This window comes from Oreochromis niloticus, linkage group LG14 (assembly GCF_001858045.2).
Source record: "Oreochromis niloticus isolate F11D_XX linkage group LG14, O_niloticus_UMD_NMBU, whole genome shotgun sequence".
In the NCBI taxonomy this organism is placed as follows: domain Eukaryota; kingdom Metazoa; phylum Chordata; class Actinopteri; order Cichliformes; family Cichlidae; genus Oreochromis; species Oreochromis niloticus.
Genome location: NC_031979.2, coordinates 35,546,981 through 35,565,788, shown reverse-complemented (window position 1 = coordinate 35,565,788; position 18,808 = coordinate 35,546,981). Strand labels below are relative to the sequence as shown.

At 43.7% G+C, this 18,808-nt stretch overlaps 2 protein-coding genes across 4 annotated transcripts in view; one reads left to right on the top strand and one right to left on the bottom strand.

The window, feature by feature from the left end:
* Positions 1-5,208: 5,208 nt before the first annotated feature.
* Positions 5,209-6,601, bottom strand: LOC112842088 (uncharacterized protein KIAA0754-like). The gene is made up of 2 exons (XM_025897926.1): positions 5,516-6,601; positions 5,209-5,457 (listed from the first exon to the last, which is right to left on the bottom strand). The coding sequence occupies exons 1-2, from the start codon at positions 6,599-6,601 to the stop codon at positions 5,209-5,211; spliced, it is 1,335 nt and encodes a 444-aa protein (XP_025753711.1).
* Positions 6,602-12,847: 6,246 nt separating this feature from the next.
* pak1 (p21 protein (Cdc42/Rac)-activated kinase 1) overlaps positions 12,848-18,808 on the top strand; it is a 73,742-nt gene continuing 67,781 nt past the window's right edge. For 2 of the 3 annotated variants that reach the window (XM_025898236.1, XM_005474827.4), the window contains exon 1: positions 12,848-13,035. The gene's annotated coding sequence lies outside the window, so the exon portion shown is untranslated. The remainder of the gene's footprint in view (positions 13,036-18,808) is intronic. The other variant, XM_003448960.5, reaches the window with a different exon arrangement.

The following is an 18,808-nucleotide window of genomic DNA, read 5'->3' as shown; positions in this document are numbered from 1 at the left end:
CAAAACTCAGTTTACAGCAGACCAAGAGATGAGTTTTGAATTTAAAATTTCACTGTTATTGTTTTATTATTATTTCATGCTTTCTGACGGATCATAATTTCGTTTAATGTTCTTGAGTAGCAATTTAAAATTAAATGTTATTTTTAAAATACTTTGACTTTTTAATTTGTATAAATTGCTTTTTTTTTTACCTACATCTGGAGGTTTGAGGAAACAAACACTGATTCAGTTACTTTGCCAAGTTACGTGATCTTAACAATGAACTGATGACACATAAAAGCAGAGATGTGGGTCAGGATCAGCATTGGAACGGTTTTCCTTGAAGTTTTTTTTTTTGTAAATCACAAAATAAAACATCTCAGCACACACGCTCCTGCCTGTAATCCAACAGACATTTTCTCTTCAGGTAAGACTTGAGCTCAGTGTCGAATGAAAAACACTCATCCTCTACTTTAAAAACAATCTACTCGCTTGCTCCCCCTGGTGGTGGAAATTGTGAACCACACTAAAGAGGGTCTGAGGATCTCTCCGTTTCCTATTCAGCTTTTGGCGTCAGTTTTATGTCCCTTTTACTCACTTTACTCAACTTTATGTGGGAAATCAAACTTCTAGGACATTTGTGGCTCTTATAGAAAATGATCAGATTATTCACTGACTTATTTTTTTTAACTGCTGGATTCATTCAGAGGCACCAACTTAAAAGTCAAAGTCCGCTCTACTCAGAAACCCTATTAAAGGTACAGTCTCATCCAATTTAGGACTTCTTCTTCCTGTTTTGACTTTTCAGGTCAGTAAAAGCTGTTTATGTTTCTTCATGTATTTGCTGTTTTCTGCTGGCTTTATTTTTACCCTGTCTCCAGCAACCAACTCACTCTACCACGTGGTGGTGCCACTTCAGTCTTCACCTCATTTAGTTTACAATAATAATATTTTTATGGATTCTTTTGCCCCTCAGTTTCCCATAAAGTGAAACCAGCAAAAATGTTTGTTAATAGAACAAAATCTTAGTTTTAAGCCAAAATGCTCTGCTAGCAGAATTCAGAGTGTGGAGAACCAATCTGAGCAAATAAAGAGTGAATTCTGGAGCAGAGCAGCCAAAACAGACGGGAGTTGAGCTGATGAGGTGGAGCCTTCTCACCTTCATTTGACAGGAAAATCTGACTTTTGAAATTAAAAATCTCCTTTGTAAGCAGCATATCTTTTCTTGGCCATGATATGCTGTTTGTGTGTGCCGTCACCCACCAGGAAATTTGTACCAACATGAGAGGAAATGGAAGCAAAATTGCAGAAGAGATGCTGCTCAGAAAGTGAAAGAATCAGATAAAAATTGTGTGTGTGTGTGTGTGTGTGTGTGTGTGTGTTGCTTTTCATATCGTTAAACAATTGACTAAAAGCTTTCTGCCATAATTGTTAATCCATCTAAGAATTACATATAAACCATCTAAAGTCAACACAAATATACAGTTAGGGTCATAAGTATGTGGACATCTTTCACACTCTCACACAGACAAACACACCGCTTTTATCTTGTGTTATAGATTCTGAGCAACTTCTCTTCATTATCTGAGATGATAGTTTCAGTGGTTTGAGCTCAGTTTCAATTCGTATTGGTCCAAAGTCGTGCATATCAGTATATGTTGACTAAGACGAGATATCCATGCTTGAAAAAAGATTTCTAATCTCAAGAGACATATTTTCTTGTGAAATGATAGTTAAATAAATTAAAATGAAAGCATGACTGGGCCTAATATAGTTCTGTCAAAGCATCTTCTGACTATTGACAGACTTATTTAACCTAATTTCTGTCCATTTAGATCTAGGGTAGATGCATATGGTCCAACTTTGATCTCAAGTGTGTCGCGTCAGTAAAACAACTGCACAATGACCTGTCTGTCTTTAGTGAAGAGGTAAACATTTACATTTAATAACCAAACCATGAAAAAAATGTTTTAGGGTATAAGTGGAATTTGAAAAGTACGTCTGAGCCTGCAAAATAATGTCACAGCACACACATTTAAAGATTAGAGAGTTTCAGAAGTGCGGATAAGATAAGATAAGATAAGATAACCTTTATTAGTCCCACACGTGGGAAATTTGTTTTGTCACAGCAGGAAGTGGACAGTGCAAAAGTTATGAAGCAAAAATTAGAATAAAATAAAATAAGAATAAATACAGTACACAACTGTACAGAATAGAATAAAATAAAATACTATATACAGTAGAATAAAATAGAATAAAATATACAATAAGATAAAAATAGAGTACAAATGCTATATACAACTGAGTAAAAATACAACGATGCCAGAAAAGATTATTGCACATTTGTGGATGTGTGTGTTTGATCAGTTAAAGTCTTTGTTGTGGAGTCTGACAGCAGTGGGGAGGAAAGACCTGCGAAATCTCTCCGTCCCACACTGTGGGTGCCGCTGCCACTGAAGGAGCTGCTCAGTGCTGTCACAGTCTCATGCATGGGGTGGGAGATGTTGTCCAACAGGGATGAAAGCTTAGCCGCCATTCTCCTGTCACTCACCACCTCCACTGGGTCCAGAGGGCATCCTAGAACAGAGCTGGCCCTGCGGATCAGCCTGTTCAGTCTCTTCCTGTCCCCGGCGGAGATGCTGCCGCCCCAGCAGACCACACCATAAAAGATGCTCTGCAGGCTGTTTTCATACCAGTGCTGTCAGCGTTAATCTCGTTAAAATGACGTTAACGCCATAACTGCATTAACACGGCAAATCTCAGTTAGCGAGTTAACGCGGATCGTCCCGTGCACGGTGTCAACGCCTTCGCGCAGTTGGCTCGTTAATGCGTTAACTCCGCCCAGCCCCATGCACAGGGTGATCCGCGTTAACTCGCTAACGGAGATTTGCCGCATTAATGCGGTTATGGCATTAACGAGATGAACACTGACAGCACTATTTCATACTGTAGTCATTTTCTCTTGACTTGATAATCTGGTATTTTAGAATAAGATGCTCATCCGAACACACGTTTGTGTCTTCATCTCAGTAACACACATGCACAAATGATTTTTATCTGTTTATCCGTACACTTTCCCACCAGCAGCATCTCTAACTGGTCGTTTCTGTCCTCCAGACCACGTTTGACACCCCTGAACCCATGCAGCAAACTCTAAAACAAGAATGTCTCCACTTCTTTGACCTGTGAAGTGTGAAAGCAGACAGAGCACTTGATACTGAGCCAAATGCTTCAAAGTGTTCCTTGATGATGAGATAAAGAAGTGGCGTTCCTCCTCCAACAACAAACAGGAAGCTCATGAAGCGAGCAGTGTCAGTGTTTGTACGACACTCACCACGAGACCTCTGAGCAGGATGGCTGCAGTCGCACAGCTCTGCTTCTCCCTGCTGTTCACTCTCATCAGCAACATTCATGCAGAAGAATTTATCGTGATAATCGAGGAAGGAGCGTCTTTTGAATTCAAGCTCCCAGATCAAAACAGCTCCTGCATCACCTCCAGATGTGTTGGTGAAGATACTCTTGTCCTGTGGAACATCTCTGACCCCTGGAACAGAAACTTCACAGTACATGAAGATCTGACAGGACGACTCTCAGTTCCTGAGACATTTCATGGTTCTCCTTCATTTACTCTCAACATGCATGATGCATATTGTAAATGACCACGGCAGACCCAATGGCATAAACATGCTTTTCAGCATACTTTATTAACACTCACACGGTTGCTGTACATCCACACACAGGTGCAGCTAACCTGCTGCCAGCTCAACACACCAACAACCACATTGTTAACCAAATCTCCAAACTTAAGCAGGCGAGGAGTGATTGCAGATGCCGCGCAGGTGGGTCAATCGCACCTGCAGCAGCATCGTAAACCACGCCCCGCCACACATATGTAGGACAGTAAGTAAGGAAACAACTCATTAAAACAACACTGCATGAGTCTTTGAGGAACTTAAGGCTTTTTTTCACTATAGTCTTTTAATTTTTGTAAATATATTTCTATATTTAGACTGTTTAAAATCATTCTAATGTGGCAGACTGAAAATAGAATTACATAGCTAGAGAGAGGGCACGGCAAATAACAGAAGCAAACTGAGCGTTTAAATACACAAAAGCAGAGCAGAGTGGAGACACCTGGGGAAACACAGCTGAACAGAATCTAACTAACGAGGCAAGGGGAAGTGACAGACTTGGCAACACACAGGGGAGAAACCTAAGAACCTAAGAAAACCTAAAGATGCAAGTACTAGACACAAACAAAAAACCAAACACGAACAAAGAACAGCGCCCATTTTGGCATTTTGACCTGAAATATAAATTAAGAAATGAAAGACTGTTTTTTTTCATTAATCTCCACAGTGGCTTTGTCACGGGCTGCGATGGCAGACCGTGGAGTGGCAGTGAAAGTAGGGCCCAAACGTGAGACTCTTAGTGAAGGACAGTGGATTTATTTACAGGAGGTGAAAAACACACAACTATATACAAAATCCAAGCACTGTGGTCCCGTGGCGATTCTCCCTGAATCCCACACAGTGCAGATGTCCGTGAACGTGAAAAAGTGGCGACTCCAAAAAACTCCAATTCCCACACCGTGACTTAGAAACACACTCCGCTCCAGATTCCTGGTAACACAAAAACATATGGTTAGCAGGAGATCTACTTCCTAGGAGGTAACACCAAAAGCTCACGGCAGTACTGACGAGTTCTGACTCAAGGATCCAGCGTCGGCCTCAGCTCAGCTGCAGTCTTAAATGCCGTTCTCTTGACGAGCGTGATCTGCTGCAGCTGGCAGAGGACGACGAGCGGCAGGTGTGGCTGTCTCTGGAGCAGAACACTTCCGGGTTCGCAGTCTCCTCAGCGAACCCACACCTCCGGAAGCTCACATGGAGAGACGGAGAGCAAACCAAAACACCACATGGAAAATATAAACATAAACATACACTGAAAATACATGAGCCCCGGGTCCCTAGACCCAGGCCATGACAGTACCCCCCCTCTAAGGGTCGGCTCCCGACGACCCAAAAGAAACCAAACAAAACAAAAACCACAGTACAACCAACCCCGGGTGGGTGGTGGGGGGTCCAGGATGGAGGGCCCCAAAACCTCCCCGTCAACACCAGACGACAAAAAAGAAAAACCCAGTTCAACAGTCCAACCACTGCCATGGTGGCAGCATCAGTTCTGGCGGCCAACCCAGTGGACCGCAAGACAGGCAAAACCCGCCATGGGTCAGGCAGTGGTGGAAAAACAGTTCAGGCGGCCTACCTCCGACCCCGTGATGGAAGCAGAACTCTTCAGGCGGCCTGCCACGGGTCCGGTTGCGGCGGCGTTGCGGCTCCGGCGGCCTGCCACGGGTCCGGTGGCATTGCAGCCCCGGCAGGCGACAGAGTTGAAAGGCCCAGGATCCCCGACGCGCTGGACGTGGAAGGCGAGGAAAGCGTGGACGGCGCGCTGGTCGTCGAAGGCGTGGACGGCGATCTGGTCGTGGACGGCGTGGACGGCGCGCTGGTCGTGGATTTAGAGACGCATCCTGCACGTCGACCTCCGATGGCGGTGCGCGCTTCCCCGGCCCACCGAGCCCCTCTCTTGATGGTGGCCGCTCCTCCAGCTCGCCGAATTCCCACTCCAGGTCACAGAGCTCCTCCGGCTGCGGCGCGAGCTCCTGCTGCAGTTCGCTGAGCTGCTCCTCCGGCTGCAGTGCGAGCTCCACAGCTGGTGACGCGGGCTCCTCCCGCTCGCTGAGCTGATCCTCCGGCTGCGGCGCGAGCTCCACAGCTGGCGACGCGGGCTCCTCCCGCTCGCTGAGCTTCAGCTCGGGCTCGCTGAGCTCCTCCGGCTGCGGTGCGGCTACAGAAGGTTGATCCGGAGATGAAGATGGTGATGCGGTAGCTGCAGGTGGTGAAGATGATGGTTGAGTAGGCGATGTGGATGGTGAAGCCGAGAGTGCTGCGGTCGCTGCAGTCTGATGAGACGCTGGTGGAGAAGTAGCTGCAAAGGGTGGAGGTGATGATGGTGTGGCAGCTACTCGTGGTAGACTGGACAGCGATGCAGAAACAGCAGGCGGGTGAAATAATGGCAGAGTTGTTCCAGCAGGCATATCGACCTCAAACTGAGGACAAGGATGAGAGGCTGACTGGTCTGAAGACTGAGTTACTAGCTGGGCGGCTGGCTGTGCTACGGCTCCAGGCCGGGCGGCTGGCTGTGCTACAAGGTTAGCTTTCACACAGTCCAGTGAATAAACAGAGGAGGTGAGTGAAGATGAATTGTCCATATGACTCACCACAGCCGGCTGTAGGAAAGTCGGAGAATCAGGCTGCGGTGAGGCACGCCGGCGGCACGAACGTCGCTTCCTAAACGATGCCGGGGCCGGCGTGTCTGACAGAGGTTGCACCAGCCGGCCGGGCAGGACAGCAGCTGAGTGGTTTTGAACCGCCGGTCCTTCGTCTGCTGACTCAGCAGATGCCGCGGGGGTGAGTGGAGAAGTGGTGAGGTGCAGAGAGCGTGGGAACTGTTTCCCCCGCAATGGAGGGTCCAACAAGTGAGCTGCAAGCGACGGTGGGGAAGCTATCTGCCTATGAAAAAAGAAACAGGCAGCAAGGGCTCCCAGGGAGGGTCGCCACATCCTCCTCACCCGGACAGCCCAAACCAAAAAGCTCAAAGCTGGAACTTGCCCTCAGTATGGTTATAATTGAACGTAATCTCTTAATGTCCAAAAAGCTCACAGAAAAGGTGGTTGAAGACAGGAAGGTATCAAAAAATACGACCTGTATGTGTCTCTGGTGTGGATCTGCCGCCTGGATAATGCTCCGACAGTAATTCCAGAGCTGGGCGAGTAATTCCTCCTGTGAGACGGTCCTTGAGTCCGCTGGGCCCATAATGGCTGGATCCTTCTGTCACGGGCTGCGATGGCAGACCGTGGAGTGGCAGTGAAAGTAGGGCCCAAACGCGAGACTCTTAGTGAAGGACAGTGGATTTATTTACAGGAGGTGAAAAACACACAACTATATACAAAATCCAAGCACTGTGGTCCCGTGGCGATTCTCCCTGAATCCCACACAGTGCAGATGTCCGTGAACGTGAAAAAGTGGCGACTCCAAAAAACTCCAATTTCCACACCGTGACTTAGAAACACACTCCGCTCCAGATTCCTGGTAACACAAAAACATATGGTTAGCAGGAGATCTACTTCCTAGGAGGTAACACCAAAAGCTCACGGCAGTACTGACGAGTTCTGACTCAAGGATCCAGCGTCGGCCTCAGCTCAGCTGCAGTCTTAAATGCTGTTCTCTTGACGAGCGTGATCTGCTGCAGCTGGCAGAGGACGACGAGCGGCAGGTGTGGCTGTCTCTGGAGCAGAACACTTCCGGGTTCGCAGTCTCCTCAGCGAACCCACACCTCCGGAAGCTCACACGGAGACACATGGAGAGACGGAGAGCAAACCAAAACACCACATGGAAAATATAAACATAAACATACACTGAAAATACATGAGCCCCGGGTCCCTAGACCCAGGCCATGACAGGCTTTTCTTTAGAAACAAGTCTGCCTGCTCATCACTGCCTTTATTACCTGTTGAAGATTTTGCTCTGGCTACTGAGGAATGTATTCACTCAGTTTTATCACACTCTGGGTTCTTGGCTAGCTTCGTGCTAGCATGCAGTCTGTGCAGATATTTGCAAAAAGCGGCCGTTGTGTTAGCAGCATGTAGTTGTTTCTGTCCTCTACGCAGTTTCCACTTTCTAATTGTACTCCTGTCCTTTTGTGCAATAAAAAAATAAAAATAAAATGTCCACATCTCTGCTGTAGACGCTTCATCATTTTCCCTCTCCTGGACAGGAACTGAAATGAGCTGACAGTTGTGCAGGCACAGTTTTGATTGATGTGCATGCAGATAACTGAAGAGCCTTTCTAACACAAGTAACAAGAGAATTGTAACTGTAATGTATTCACTGAACGTAGTACAGTAACACATTACAGTACTGTTACTAAAAATGTAATCTGATTACAATAACTTGTTTCTTTGTAACGTTAGACACAACACTATTCATACATATGCTTCTATTGATCATACAACCAGACCCACTGAAAGAACCCAGATCTCCATATTTGAGAGAATATTTGGCCTTCGTGTTTGAAAAACGGAAAAAAACTGATAAATTATCAAAAGAGTTGCAATTTTCTTGCTTCCTTAGTGCAATAATGATGTAAAACTTAGCAGAATAGTTTTAATCAGATTCTCTGGAAGAAAACATTTCCATCTAAATTCTCAGTATTTACTTATCAGCGTTCAGTCAAACATTTTATCTCTTCATCTAAAAGAAAAACCTAATAACTGACTTTCCACAGCAGCTGTTTGATCAGATACTGTGAGAGATGTAATCTATTACTCTTCATGTGACATCCTGAGAAAGAAGGTGTCTCTGAGTACTAATGGTGTACTGATGCTTTCTTTGAGGGTAAAAGATGAGGCGTATGAAACCAGTCCAAGTAGTTTCTGGTCCTGTTTCTCTTTTCATGTCACAAACTGGATGGTAGATTAGTGAATGTACTCTAGGACAGTTTGATTCATGTGTACAATGTCAGAAAGGAATTTTTTCCAGCTGCCCCCCCCCAAAAAAATGTTCACTGCTCAAAAAAATTGAAGGATATAGCATCTTGTCGTTTAAACTTCTGGGATACTGATCTGATCGGTAAGTATCAGAGGGCGTTGTTAGTCAGTTTCTGCTGATTTGATGTTAACGAAATTACCAACAGGTACTCTAGAGGGGCAACAGTGAGACAACCCTTAAAACAGGAATGGTTTTACAGGCGGAGACCACAGAAATATTCTCCCTCCTTATTTCCTGCTGGCTAGAGTCAGTGTGACGACTGGTAGTATGAAGCAAGACCCCACAGAGGTTGCACAGGTATTCCGCCTTCTTCGGGATGCCATTCTAGCAATGGTATCAATCAATGCCATTGCTAAAAAGTTTTCTGTCTCCCACCACAGTCTCAAGCTCAAGAGCATGGAGGAGATTTCAGGAGACAAACAGTCACTCTAGGAGAGCTGGTGCCATTCTTCTGGACCTTCAGGAGGTCCTTAACCCATTAGCAGGACTGGTATCTGTTCTTTAGAGACAGGAGGAACAGGATGAGCACTGCCAGAGCAACAACACAAGCTCCAGCAGGCCACTGGTGTGAATGTGTCTGACCACACAATCAGAAATAAACCTCATGAGGTCTGAGGGCCTGGCGTTCTGTAGTGGGCTCTGTGCTCACTGCTCATTGGGGGACAAGATTGGCATTTGCCATAGAAGACCAGAATTGGCAGGTCCATCACTGGCAGCCTGTGCTTTTCACAGATTAGAGCAGGTTCACCAGAACATCGTTCAGCATGAAGGGTTTAATTGTGGATCAGTGATGGTCTGGGGAGGCATATCCATGGAGGGACGCACAGGTCAGGCAACAGCACCGAGACTGCCATCATGTATTGGGATGAAGTCCTTAGACCAACTATCAGATCCTATGGTGGTGCAGTCAGTCCTGGGTTCCTCCTGGTGCACAACACATCTCATCTGGAAAGTATGCAGACACTTCCTGGAGGATGAATCAACTGATACCTGCATGCTCACCCGATAGAAAAGCTCTGGGATGTTAGTCCACCTTATACCGCCAGCTTGCAGATTGTCCAGGATCTTATTAATGCCCTGGTCCAGATCATACTGCCAATGAAAACTGCCATTGAAATGTCCTCCCCATGCAAATTTCCCATGAAAACTCACATTTGATCCACTGGACCATCAGATTGTCATCTACTCGCTCATAATGTACTACTGCTGTTGCTTCATGATTTTCAATAAAACATATTCAATCACTTACTGTCCTACACACAGTCAGGCTTATGTGTCTCTCATATGACACGTTGCCCTGAGTCCAGCACACATCTTGGTACAGTCCAGAGTCTTAGTCCGTCAGGTTGTTGAGAGTAAAAGAAGAACCATGAAATGTCTCAGGAACTGAGAGTCGTCCTGTCAGATCTTCATGTACTGTGAAGTGCAGAAGTTGCCCTCATCTGGGAGATTGAATCCTCCTTCCTCGATTATCACGATAAATTCTTCTGCATGAATGTTGCTGATGAGAGTGAACATCAGGGAGAAGCAGAGCTGTGCGACTGCAGCCATCCTGCTCAGAGGTCTCCTGGTGAGTGTCGTACAAACACTGACACTGCTCGCTTCATGAGCTTCCTATTTGAGGTTGGAGGAGGAACGCCACTTCTTTATCTGATCATCAAGAAACACTTTGAAGCACTTGGCTCGATATCAAGCGCTCTGTCTATCAAGCGGCTTTTATACTTCACAGCTCTCACAAAGTTTGTTGTGCAGGTTCAGAAGTATCAGATGTGTGATCTGGGGGACTAAACGGGGCCTGTGTGTCCAACCCAGCCCACTGGATAGTTTTGAAAGTACATTTTACAGTTTTATGGTTTGTTCTACAGTGATGTAATACACATCAGATAAGAAGAACTTTGAAAGCCTCACTTATATATTTCATCGTGTGTTTTGGTTTTTGGATCTGAATGCACAGAGCGTAGGCTTAAACTGTGTCACATCATAGCCACAACATATACACGTCCAGGTTTTGGGGTAGTGGGGATTTCTCCACAGCCATCTTCATCTTCTTCTAGGAAGACACAAAAGCGTTCCTGGGGCTGCCGAAAAACAAAGTGTCAGGGTCTCCTCCAGGTAGAAGACGTCTGAAACACCTCAGCTATGAGGTCACTAATGACCAAGCTCCTCACCATATTTTTAAAGCTGAGCCCAGACACTCACAGTTTTCAGTGCCAGCGCCTCATGTTCCTTTGACTTGGAGTACTGTTATTTCCTTGTAGTTGTAGACTCTATTTGGAATATCATGTAAACTATCTGCAGTACATTTGTCTTATTTTATTTAAATCCATTAAAATCTCTTTTGTTCTATGCTCAGCTGTCAGTCCCCCATAAGAAAATATCACCATCAGAGTCAGAGGACTAGTAAAGTAATTAAAATTCAGCCTCTATTACTTGTGAATATCTGGACAAAATTTAAGCTCTCTCTCTCTCACACACACACACACGCCGCTAATATGCAAAAAACCATTTTGATGTGTGTGAAATTGTTTGTGTGTGTGGGAGGAAACGACTCAAACCACTGAAAGCAGCATATCTACAGACAAAGATAATAAAGAGATATTTTCTTACTTTCTGTTTTCTTTCAGTGTGACTTATTATTTTATTTTATGTTTTTCTAATCATTGTCCAAACAAACTGGGAACATTAGAAATTATTTTTTCATAAGATAGGCAGTAAATGTTTATTGTGAGAGTCGTGTATATAGTGAGTATATATTGTTTATAATTGTAGGAAATTTTGGAAAAATTTGCTTCAGCAAGGACCTGAGCAAATTTTTCACTTCCCAAATCTTTCTAAACTTTTTTGGGTTTTGGTTTTTCAGAACTAGAAAACAGCTGTTAACCTGTTTGAGTTTATGTGCGTTCCTCATTTCCACCGTGAGGTTTCAACAGCCTCTCGCCACTAGATGGCGCCATCCAATTCTTCTTCTCATGTAGTTGTGGATCATTTAACCTGACATGATATGTGATTGGATGGAATTAATATCAAATTTATTCTAAATTCTTTTTTCTTCTGTTTTTTTCCCCATAAAGTAAAACCAGAAAAATTGTTTCTCTACATGTTTAATTTGAGTTTGCTGGAGGAGGAAAAAGAAAATAATATAATTTTATCTTCAGATTCTTAAAACGCTTAACAGCTTCTTAAATTTAGGCTTTTTGTGTATCTCGGGTTTTAAATGAGAAGGAGCATTTATAGATGTTCGTCCAGTTATTACAGACACAGCATATTTTTATAGAGCGTTACAACTTTTCTTAGGCTCCCTAATTTTGTACCCTGGACCCACTTAATGAGGCAACAGTACATAGAATAACATGTTTAATTATTTGCTTTGAAAATTTTAGATTAAAAAATTATATATTTTTAATATAATAATGTCATACATGCAAATGAAAGTTCTGGAGATATAATCTGTTTGTTATATTTATTATTTCATAGGTTTCTTTTATTTTCCCCTCTTCATTAGGTTAATTTCACAAGCATGTTCTTTGTTTACCGTGTCGTTTACCCCAGTAGATCTGTATCATCAAATAATTGATTTATTTGTTTTTACAGCAATTTTCTGTTAATTGTTTTCATTGTTAAAAGAAACATTAAAAACATTAAACTTACTTTTAATTTTTTTATTAAAATGAGTCAGATGGTATTTTTTTATTTGAGATAACATAAGACATCTTAAAGTTCTGAAAATGAGTTACAGCAGTTAAAAGTACAAAAGAAACAAAAACATGTAACAATTAGCGTACATAAGGCTAACTGTTACATGTTACATGTACAAATAATCTAGCTTAATACAATAAATCATTTATCATAATGATATCATGATAAAGTAAAAATCTTTCCGTTACTTGTGTTTAAATATGCTTCGTAGATAAAACGATTTGACTTGCATTTTCAGCTGACTGGCACAGACTGCTCCCATGTCTGTGTCTTAATAATCAGATCTTATTCATGGTTTCATAAATTCCTTATTCTTTCTGCTTTCAAGATCTACTGTCAGTGTTAAACTTGAAAGCAACGCCGGGAGCCAGTACCCAACGAAAAGTAGAATTTCTAACTATTTTTTAGTGTCACTGAATGCAGCACAGCGCGCTGTGAACCGGGGCGCTGCGACCCGCCCTGGATTCTAGGGGACATCTGGCTCAGCCAATCGGAGGAGAGAGAGGCTGAACAGGGTCCAATGGCGCTGGAGGAGGCGGGCGTTTCTGTGCAGCAGCCTTCTCTGCGCCTCGCTAACAATAGGCTGGGTTCGGCAAGTTTACTGTTAAAAAAGCAGCCAGGAGGGAGACGGAGCACAGCAGGGCTGAGCCGACAGGGTAGCGGAGTTTTCCCACTACAGGAGACGTGGTGTCCCGGTGTCGGAAATTACCACGCAGGCACTGTGGGATTTACATTTACGACCGGACAAGTGGTGAGTAAACCTTTGGACTTTATCTCTGAATTAGCCTTGCATCTCCATTCTCAGCCGGGCATGGTGCGCTGGGAGCTCATTTGCGTGAGAATAGAAGGGGTTAATGATTACTGTAGGCTGGGAGCGCACTGTTATCTCCTTATTCTGTCCACTGCACCTCTATATTAACGCCCCGGAACCTGCAGGCCCATAAAACCCGCACAAAGATCAGAGCTTGTAACAGTCTGAGGAGTGGGTGGTATGATTATTATTTTATTACACCGGCAGGGGCGTTTCCAGGGTTTTTTTCCACGGGGTGGCACATGTGGAGACCAAGAGCAAGGCACACGGGGGACCACGGGAAATCAGAATATATCATCAGAAATAAATGCAGGAGAAAAATCTGGCAGAAAACACAAAAGAATTTCACACTGATGTGCAGCAGTGAGTCCAAACACAGATGAAAAGTTTCTCTGAAGGTTGTTTAGTACGTAATAACTGATTTAGAAAGAGGTGATAGAAGTATTTAGTTTTTACTTAAGTCAGAAATACACAGGTGGGCATTCAAGTACAGGTACTAAAGTAGACATACACATTATGTGGAATCATATACGTGTGGTGGGATCATAATTATGTGTGCCTATGCCAAGAGGCACACATATTACTATTCCTCGGATTTATTATTATTATTATTATTATTATTATTATTATTATTCTCCAGTTTCCGCCTGAAATTTTGCAGCGAATCTCGCCCCGCAGTTTTGAGACAAGCTTCATATATGTTACCTCATTTTGTGCGGCCGGATCTGGAATGGTGTGCTATGACTTTTGGTCTTTATGAATTTTATAGTTTTTTAAATATTAATATTTTAGTGAAAATTTTCCCGCGCTCCTCTGCCGAACAGTTTTGACATTAGGGTTACATATGTTAGATCATTTTGTGCGGCTGGAGCTGGACTATTATGTCATGACTTTTGGTGTTCATAACTTTTATAGTTTTTTAAATATTAATATTTTAGTGCAAATTTAGGCCAATTCATCTTTTGGCGCCAAATAAACAGACTTCATTTGTGGTGTGTTGGCGCCATCTTTTGGTCCCATTGAAACAAATTTCAAACTTCATTTGTGGTGTGTTGGTTCTCTCTAGTGGTATGCCGGGAGTGGTACAGCCTGTCTACCCTTATTTGGATACCGTAATGATGACAATATCAATGGCGCGCACAGCCTCGCTGCTTTCAGGAACCATTGGAGATTTTAAGGTTGCGCGAACCATTGAATCGTTACGGTAAACACAATGGCTTCTATGCTTGGTGGAAAACTCCATATCCCACAATTCATAGCACACCTCTGCCGAGTTAAACAATGGCGGCCACCACTTCGTTTTATATGTCTTTTATTAGTGTTTCTAGGTCACAAAATAAACTTTTAAGATATTTTCAGGCGAGAATGTAGGTGTGTAAACTTCAAATATCTGCTTGTTTTATCAAGACATCCCATATTTAGCGACAGTGCTCTGACTACGTCGGTCCTGCCTGACAGCTAGCCGGCTATCTAGCTAGCTGCCGCACTTGGCTGCAAATGGATAGCGAGGGGACTCTCTGTCGTTTCACCTCCCTTGTCTCTCGCAAATGCTCGCATAGAATCGGAGTTACAGCTGGATGTGGAAAAAATAACTGAGTTGTTTGGTGGTGCTATAACGCGGAGCTACAACACTGGGCAGCTATCCACCGGTGTATGACAGAAAGGACATGCCGCGACCGCCGATCGACCGGTGTTTCCTAACGCGGAGGTCAATCGTGGATCAGGGAAAGCGAAGGCAGGAGCGTGAGGTGAACTGAATTTCAGGTAAGAAGTTATGACCTGCACTCTATTTGGGTCAGATATAAACCGAGTTTAGGTGTAGTTTATTTAGCAGCAGTTCTCTTATGTGTTGCTGATAGCCGGCTAGCTAGCTAGCGCCGCTAGCATAGTTAGCTAGCACCGCTAGCGACCCTTCGTGAAAAAGCACCCAGGCTTGGCTTATATTGAGGCGGGTGAAACTCGTGTCAGCACCCGGTCGCTCGCCGACAGTATGTGTTTTAGCTGGACTTATTTTTCGTTTATATGGACCGATGATTTATTTATTTATTCATTTTAGTAACGGTATAAACAGTGAAAGGTGGTGGATTGGCCAGATGTAAACTTCAAATATCTGCTCGTGTTACCAAGACATCCCATATTAGCTCTGATGTTTTCGGTGCCTGCAAAGAGCTAGACAGCTAGCTAACCCGAGCTGGCTGTCTTTTTGACTCAGGGTCATAGCTGGACTTATTTTTCGTTTTTATGAGCCGATGAGGGTTTTTTTTTAGTAACGGTACAAACAGTGAAAGGCGGTGGATTGTCCAGATGCTGGTCGATGTGGAAAAAATAACTGAATTGTTTGGTAGTCGCTGACGCGGAGCTACAACCGAGGGCAGCTATCCACCGGTGTGTGTCAGAAAGAACATGCGGGGAACGAGGCGGCGAGGTGACCGCCGATCGACCGGTGGTAGATCGTGGATCAGGGAAACCGAAGGCAGGAGAAGCAGGCGGCTGCCGGTCGGAGCGTGAGGTGAACTGAATTTCAGGTAAGAAGTTATGACCTGCACTCTATTTGGGTCAGATATAAACCGAGTTTAGGTGTAGTTTATTTTCGTTGTGCTGACTTTTTACAATCAGTTATAATAACTCGTACTGCGTGGTAGCTAGCACGATGGAGTTTCTATACAGCTGTGTGCGCGCTAAGTTACTGATGTTGAACTTTATGACAGCCTCCCCTGTCATTCTCTCGCCTGTTCAAACTTCAGTCATGAAACTGATCAATGATCGGCTTTTCTCTCTTGTTTGTTTATCGCGCTAAACAACAGCAGCACGTTTAAGCTTGATCAGCTGTTGTTAGAATTCATTTGATTTTAATTTCTAGTATCAGCTGATGTTTGCTGGAGCCACAGCTGTAGAAGCGGCTGGTCGAAACCAGGAGATGACCTTACTGAATCATCAGAGCTGAACTGGTGATGGAGAAACAGGTTTACCTTTTTTTTCGGTGACATGAATGAGTTGAAGGGAAGTTATGAACTGTTTCTGAGAGAAATAAACACCAAGCTCCTTTTTTTATTTAGCTGACAGCTGGTCACTGTGCAGGGGCGGATCTAGCAAAGCTTTTGCCAGGGGGCCAGGTAGGGCATTAACAGAGAAAGGTGGACACAAAGATATACTTTTCTTTCTTACTCTCATACAGGGAGTGCAGAATTATTAGGCAAGTTGTATTTTTGAGGAATAATTTTATTATTGAACAACAACCATGTTCTCAATGAACCCAAAAAACACATTAATATCAAAGCTGAATGTTTTCGGAAGTAGTTTTTAGTTTGTGTTTAGTTTTAGCTATTTTAGGGGGATATCTGTGTGTGCAGGTGACTATTACTGTGCATAATTATTAGGCAACTTAACAAAAAACAAATATATACCCATTTCAATTATTTATTTTTACCAGTGAAACCAATATAACATCTCCACATTCACAAATATACATTTCTGACATTCAAAAACAAAACAAAAACAAATCAGCGACCAATATAGCCACCTTTCTTTGCAAGGACACTCAAAAGCCTGCCATCCATGGATTCTGTCAGTGTTTTGATCTGTTCACCATCAACATTGCGTGCAGCAGCAACCACAGCCTCCCAGACACTGTTCAGAGAGGTGTACTGTTTTCCCTCCTTGTAAATCTCACATTTGATGATGGACCACAGGTTCTCAATGGGGTTCAGATCAGGTGAACAAGGAGGCCATGTCATTAGTTTTTCTTCTTTTAAACCCTTTCTTGCCAGCCACGCTGTGGAGTACTTGGACGCGTGTGATGGAGCATTGTCCTGCATGAAAATCATGTTTTTCTTGAAGGATGCAGACTTCTTCCTGTACCACTGCTTGAAGAAGGTGTCTTCCAGAAACTTGCAGTAGGACTGGGAGTTGAGCTTGACGCCATCCTCAACCCGAAAAGGCCCCACAAGCTCACCTTTGATGATACCAGCCCAAACCAGTACTCCACCTCCACCTTGCTGGCGTCTGAGTGGGACTGGAGCTCTCTGCCCTTTACCAATCCAGCCACGGGCCCATCCATCTGGCCCATCAAGACTCACTCTCATTTCATCAGTCCATAAAACCTTAGAAAAATCAGTCTTGAGATATTTCTTGGCCCAGTCTTGACGTTTCAGCTTGTGTGTCTTATTCAGTGGTGGTCGTCTTTCAGCCTTTCTTACCTTGGCCATGTCTCTGAGTATTGCACACCTTGTGCTTTTGGGCACTCCAGTGATGTTGCAGCTCTGAAATATGGCCAAACTGGTGGCAAGTGGCATCTTGGCAGCTGCACGCTTGACTTTTCTCAGTTCATGGGCAGTTATTTTGCCCCTTGGTTTTTCCACACGCTTCTTGCGACCCTGTTGACTATTTTGAATGAAACGCTTGATTGTTCGATGATCACGCTTCAGAAGCTTTGCAATTTTAAGACTGCTGCATGCCTCTGCAAGATATCTCACTATTTTTGACTTTTCTGAGCCTGTCAAGTCCTTCTTTTGACCCATTTTGCCAAAGGAAAGGAAGTTGCCTAATAATTATGTACACCTGATATAGGGTGTTGATGTCATTAGACCATACCCCTTCTCATTACAGAGATGCACATCACCTAATATGCTTAATTGGTAGTAGGCTTTCGAGCCTATACAGCTTGGAGTAAGACAACATGCATGAAGGGGATGATGTGGACAAAATACTCATTTGCCTAATAATTCTGCACTCCCTGTATAAAATATTTAGCTTTTATTAAATAGTTATCTGAATCTTACAACCAAAGTTTGTATAATAATACACAAGATTGGCTGTAGACCATTGTTCATCATTCAGAACACTGTGTAAAAATAACAAAAAACAAAAAGTGAATGCAAAAGTGCATAAATATTTATTTTACGTGTTTGATATGTGTGGCGGGGCGTGGTCTGCAGTGCCGCTGCAGGGGAGGTGGACCCACCTGAGGGGCATCTGCAATCACACCTCTCGGGCGTAGTCTGTGCTCTCTCGGCTGTTTTTTGGGTGTGTGTCGGGCTGTGAGTTGAAAAGCTACAGCTGGCTGGGAGGGTACACCAACCATGTGTGAAAAGTGGTCCATAACGTACTGGTTCAAAGTGTGTTCGTGCAAACATTGTCGGGGTCTGCCGTGGTACAGAGGGACTTCTGCTTATGAACCTGTGTGCACAGCGTCTGCAAATCGGGGCTGTACAAAGTGACCTCATCTTTACCCAAAACTGTAAGCTGTCATCTGTGAGGCGCGAGCGGTGTTTGTTTTTACCATAATTCATGGTGGAGAATGGCTGCTCTTCTGAGTTTTGCTGTCTGTAGCCGTATGAATGGAAAACTACACAGATTAGCAGCGGCATAGGCACACATAAAATTTCTTCTGAAATTTTCGCTTTCTAGTTATTGACTTATTAATGTGTACATCTCTTTAATGTTATAGCTGGAGATGATAGTAACTGAGCGCACCAGTGCAAAACATTAAGCACGGTATATGCTGTTAGTTTGGTTTCTTCTTCTTCTGTTATAATTTGTGCTGCAAAACTTTCAAAGAACAAATGTTATGAACATGTGCAGCATGATGCTTTTTTGGGGGGGGGGGCTTGATCTCAAGCATACTTTAATCTACAAAAGTCATTAAAACTTTGGACTTCAGATGATTGAATCTCTATTGATCACTGTATTGATATGTTCTATGGATTTTTAAGGG

What these genes read in the sequence shown, in the direction of transcription:
- LOC112842088 (XM_025897926.1), bottom strand. Translation starts at nt 6,601, where the DNA reads ATGTGGCGACCCTCCCTGGGAGCCCTTGCTGCCTGTTTCTTTTTTCAT. An exon ending in CACCGCCATCGGAGGTCGAC is followed by an intron (nt 5,458 to 5,515) that starts GTGCAGGATGCG and finishes GTCCACGACCAG; the next exon opens with ATCGCCGTCCACGCCTTCGA.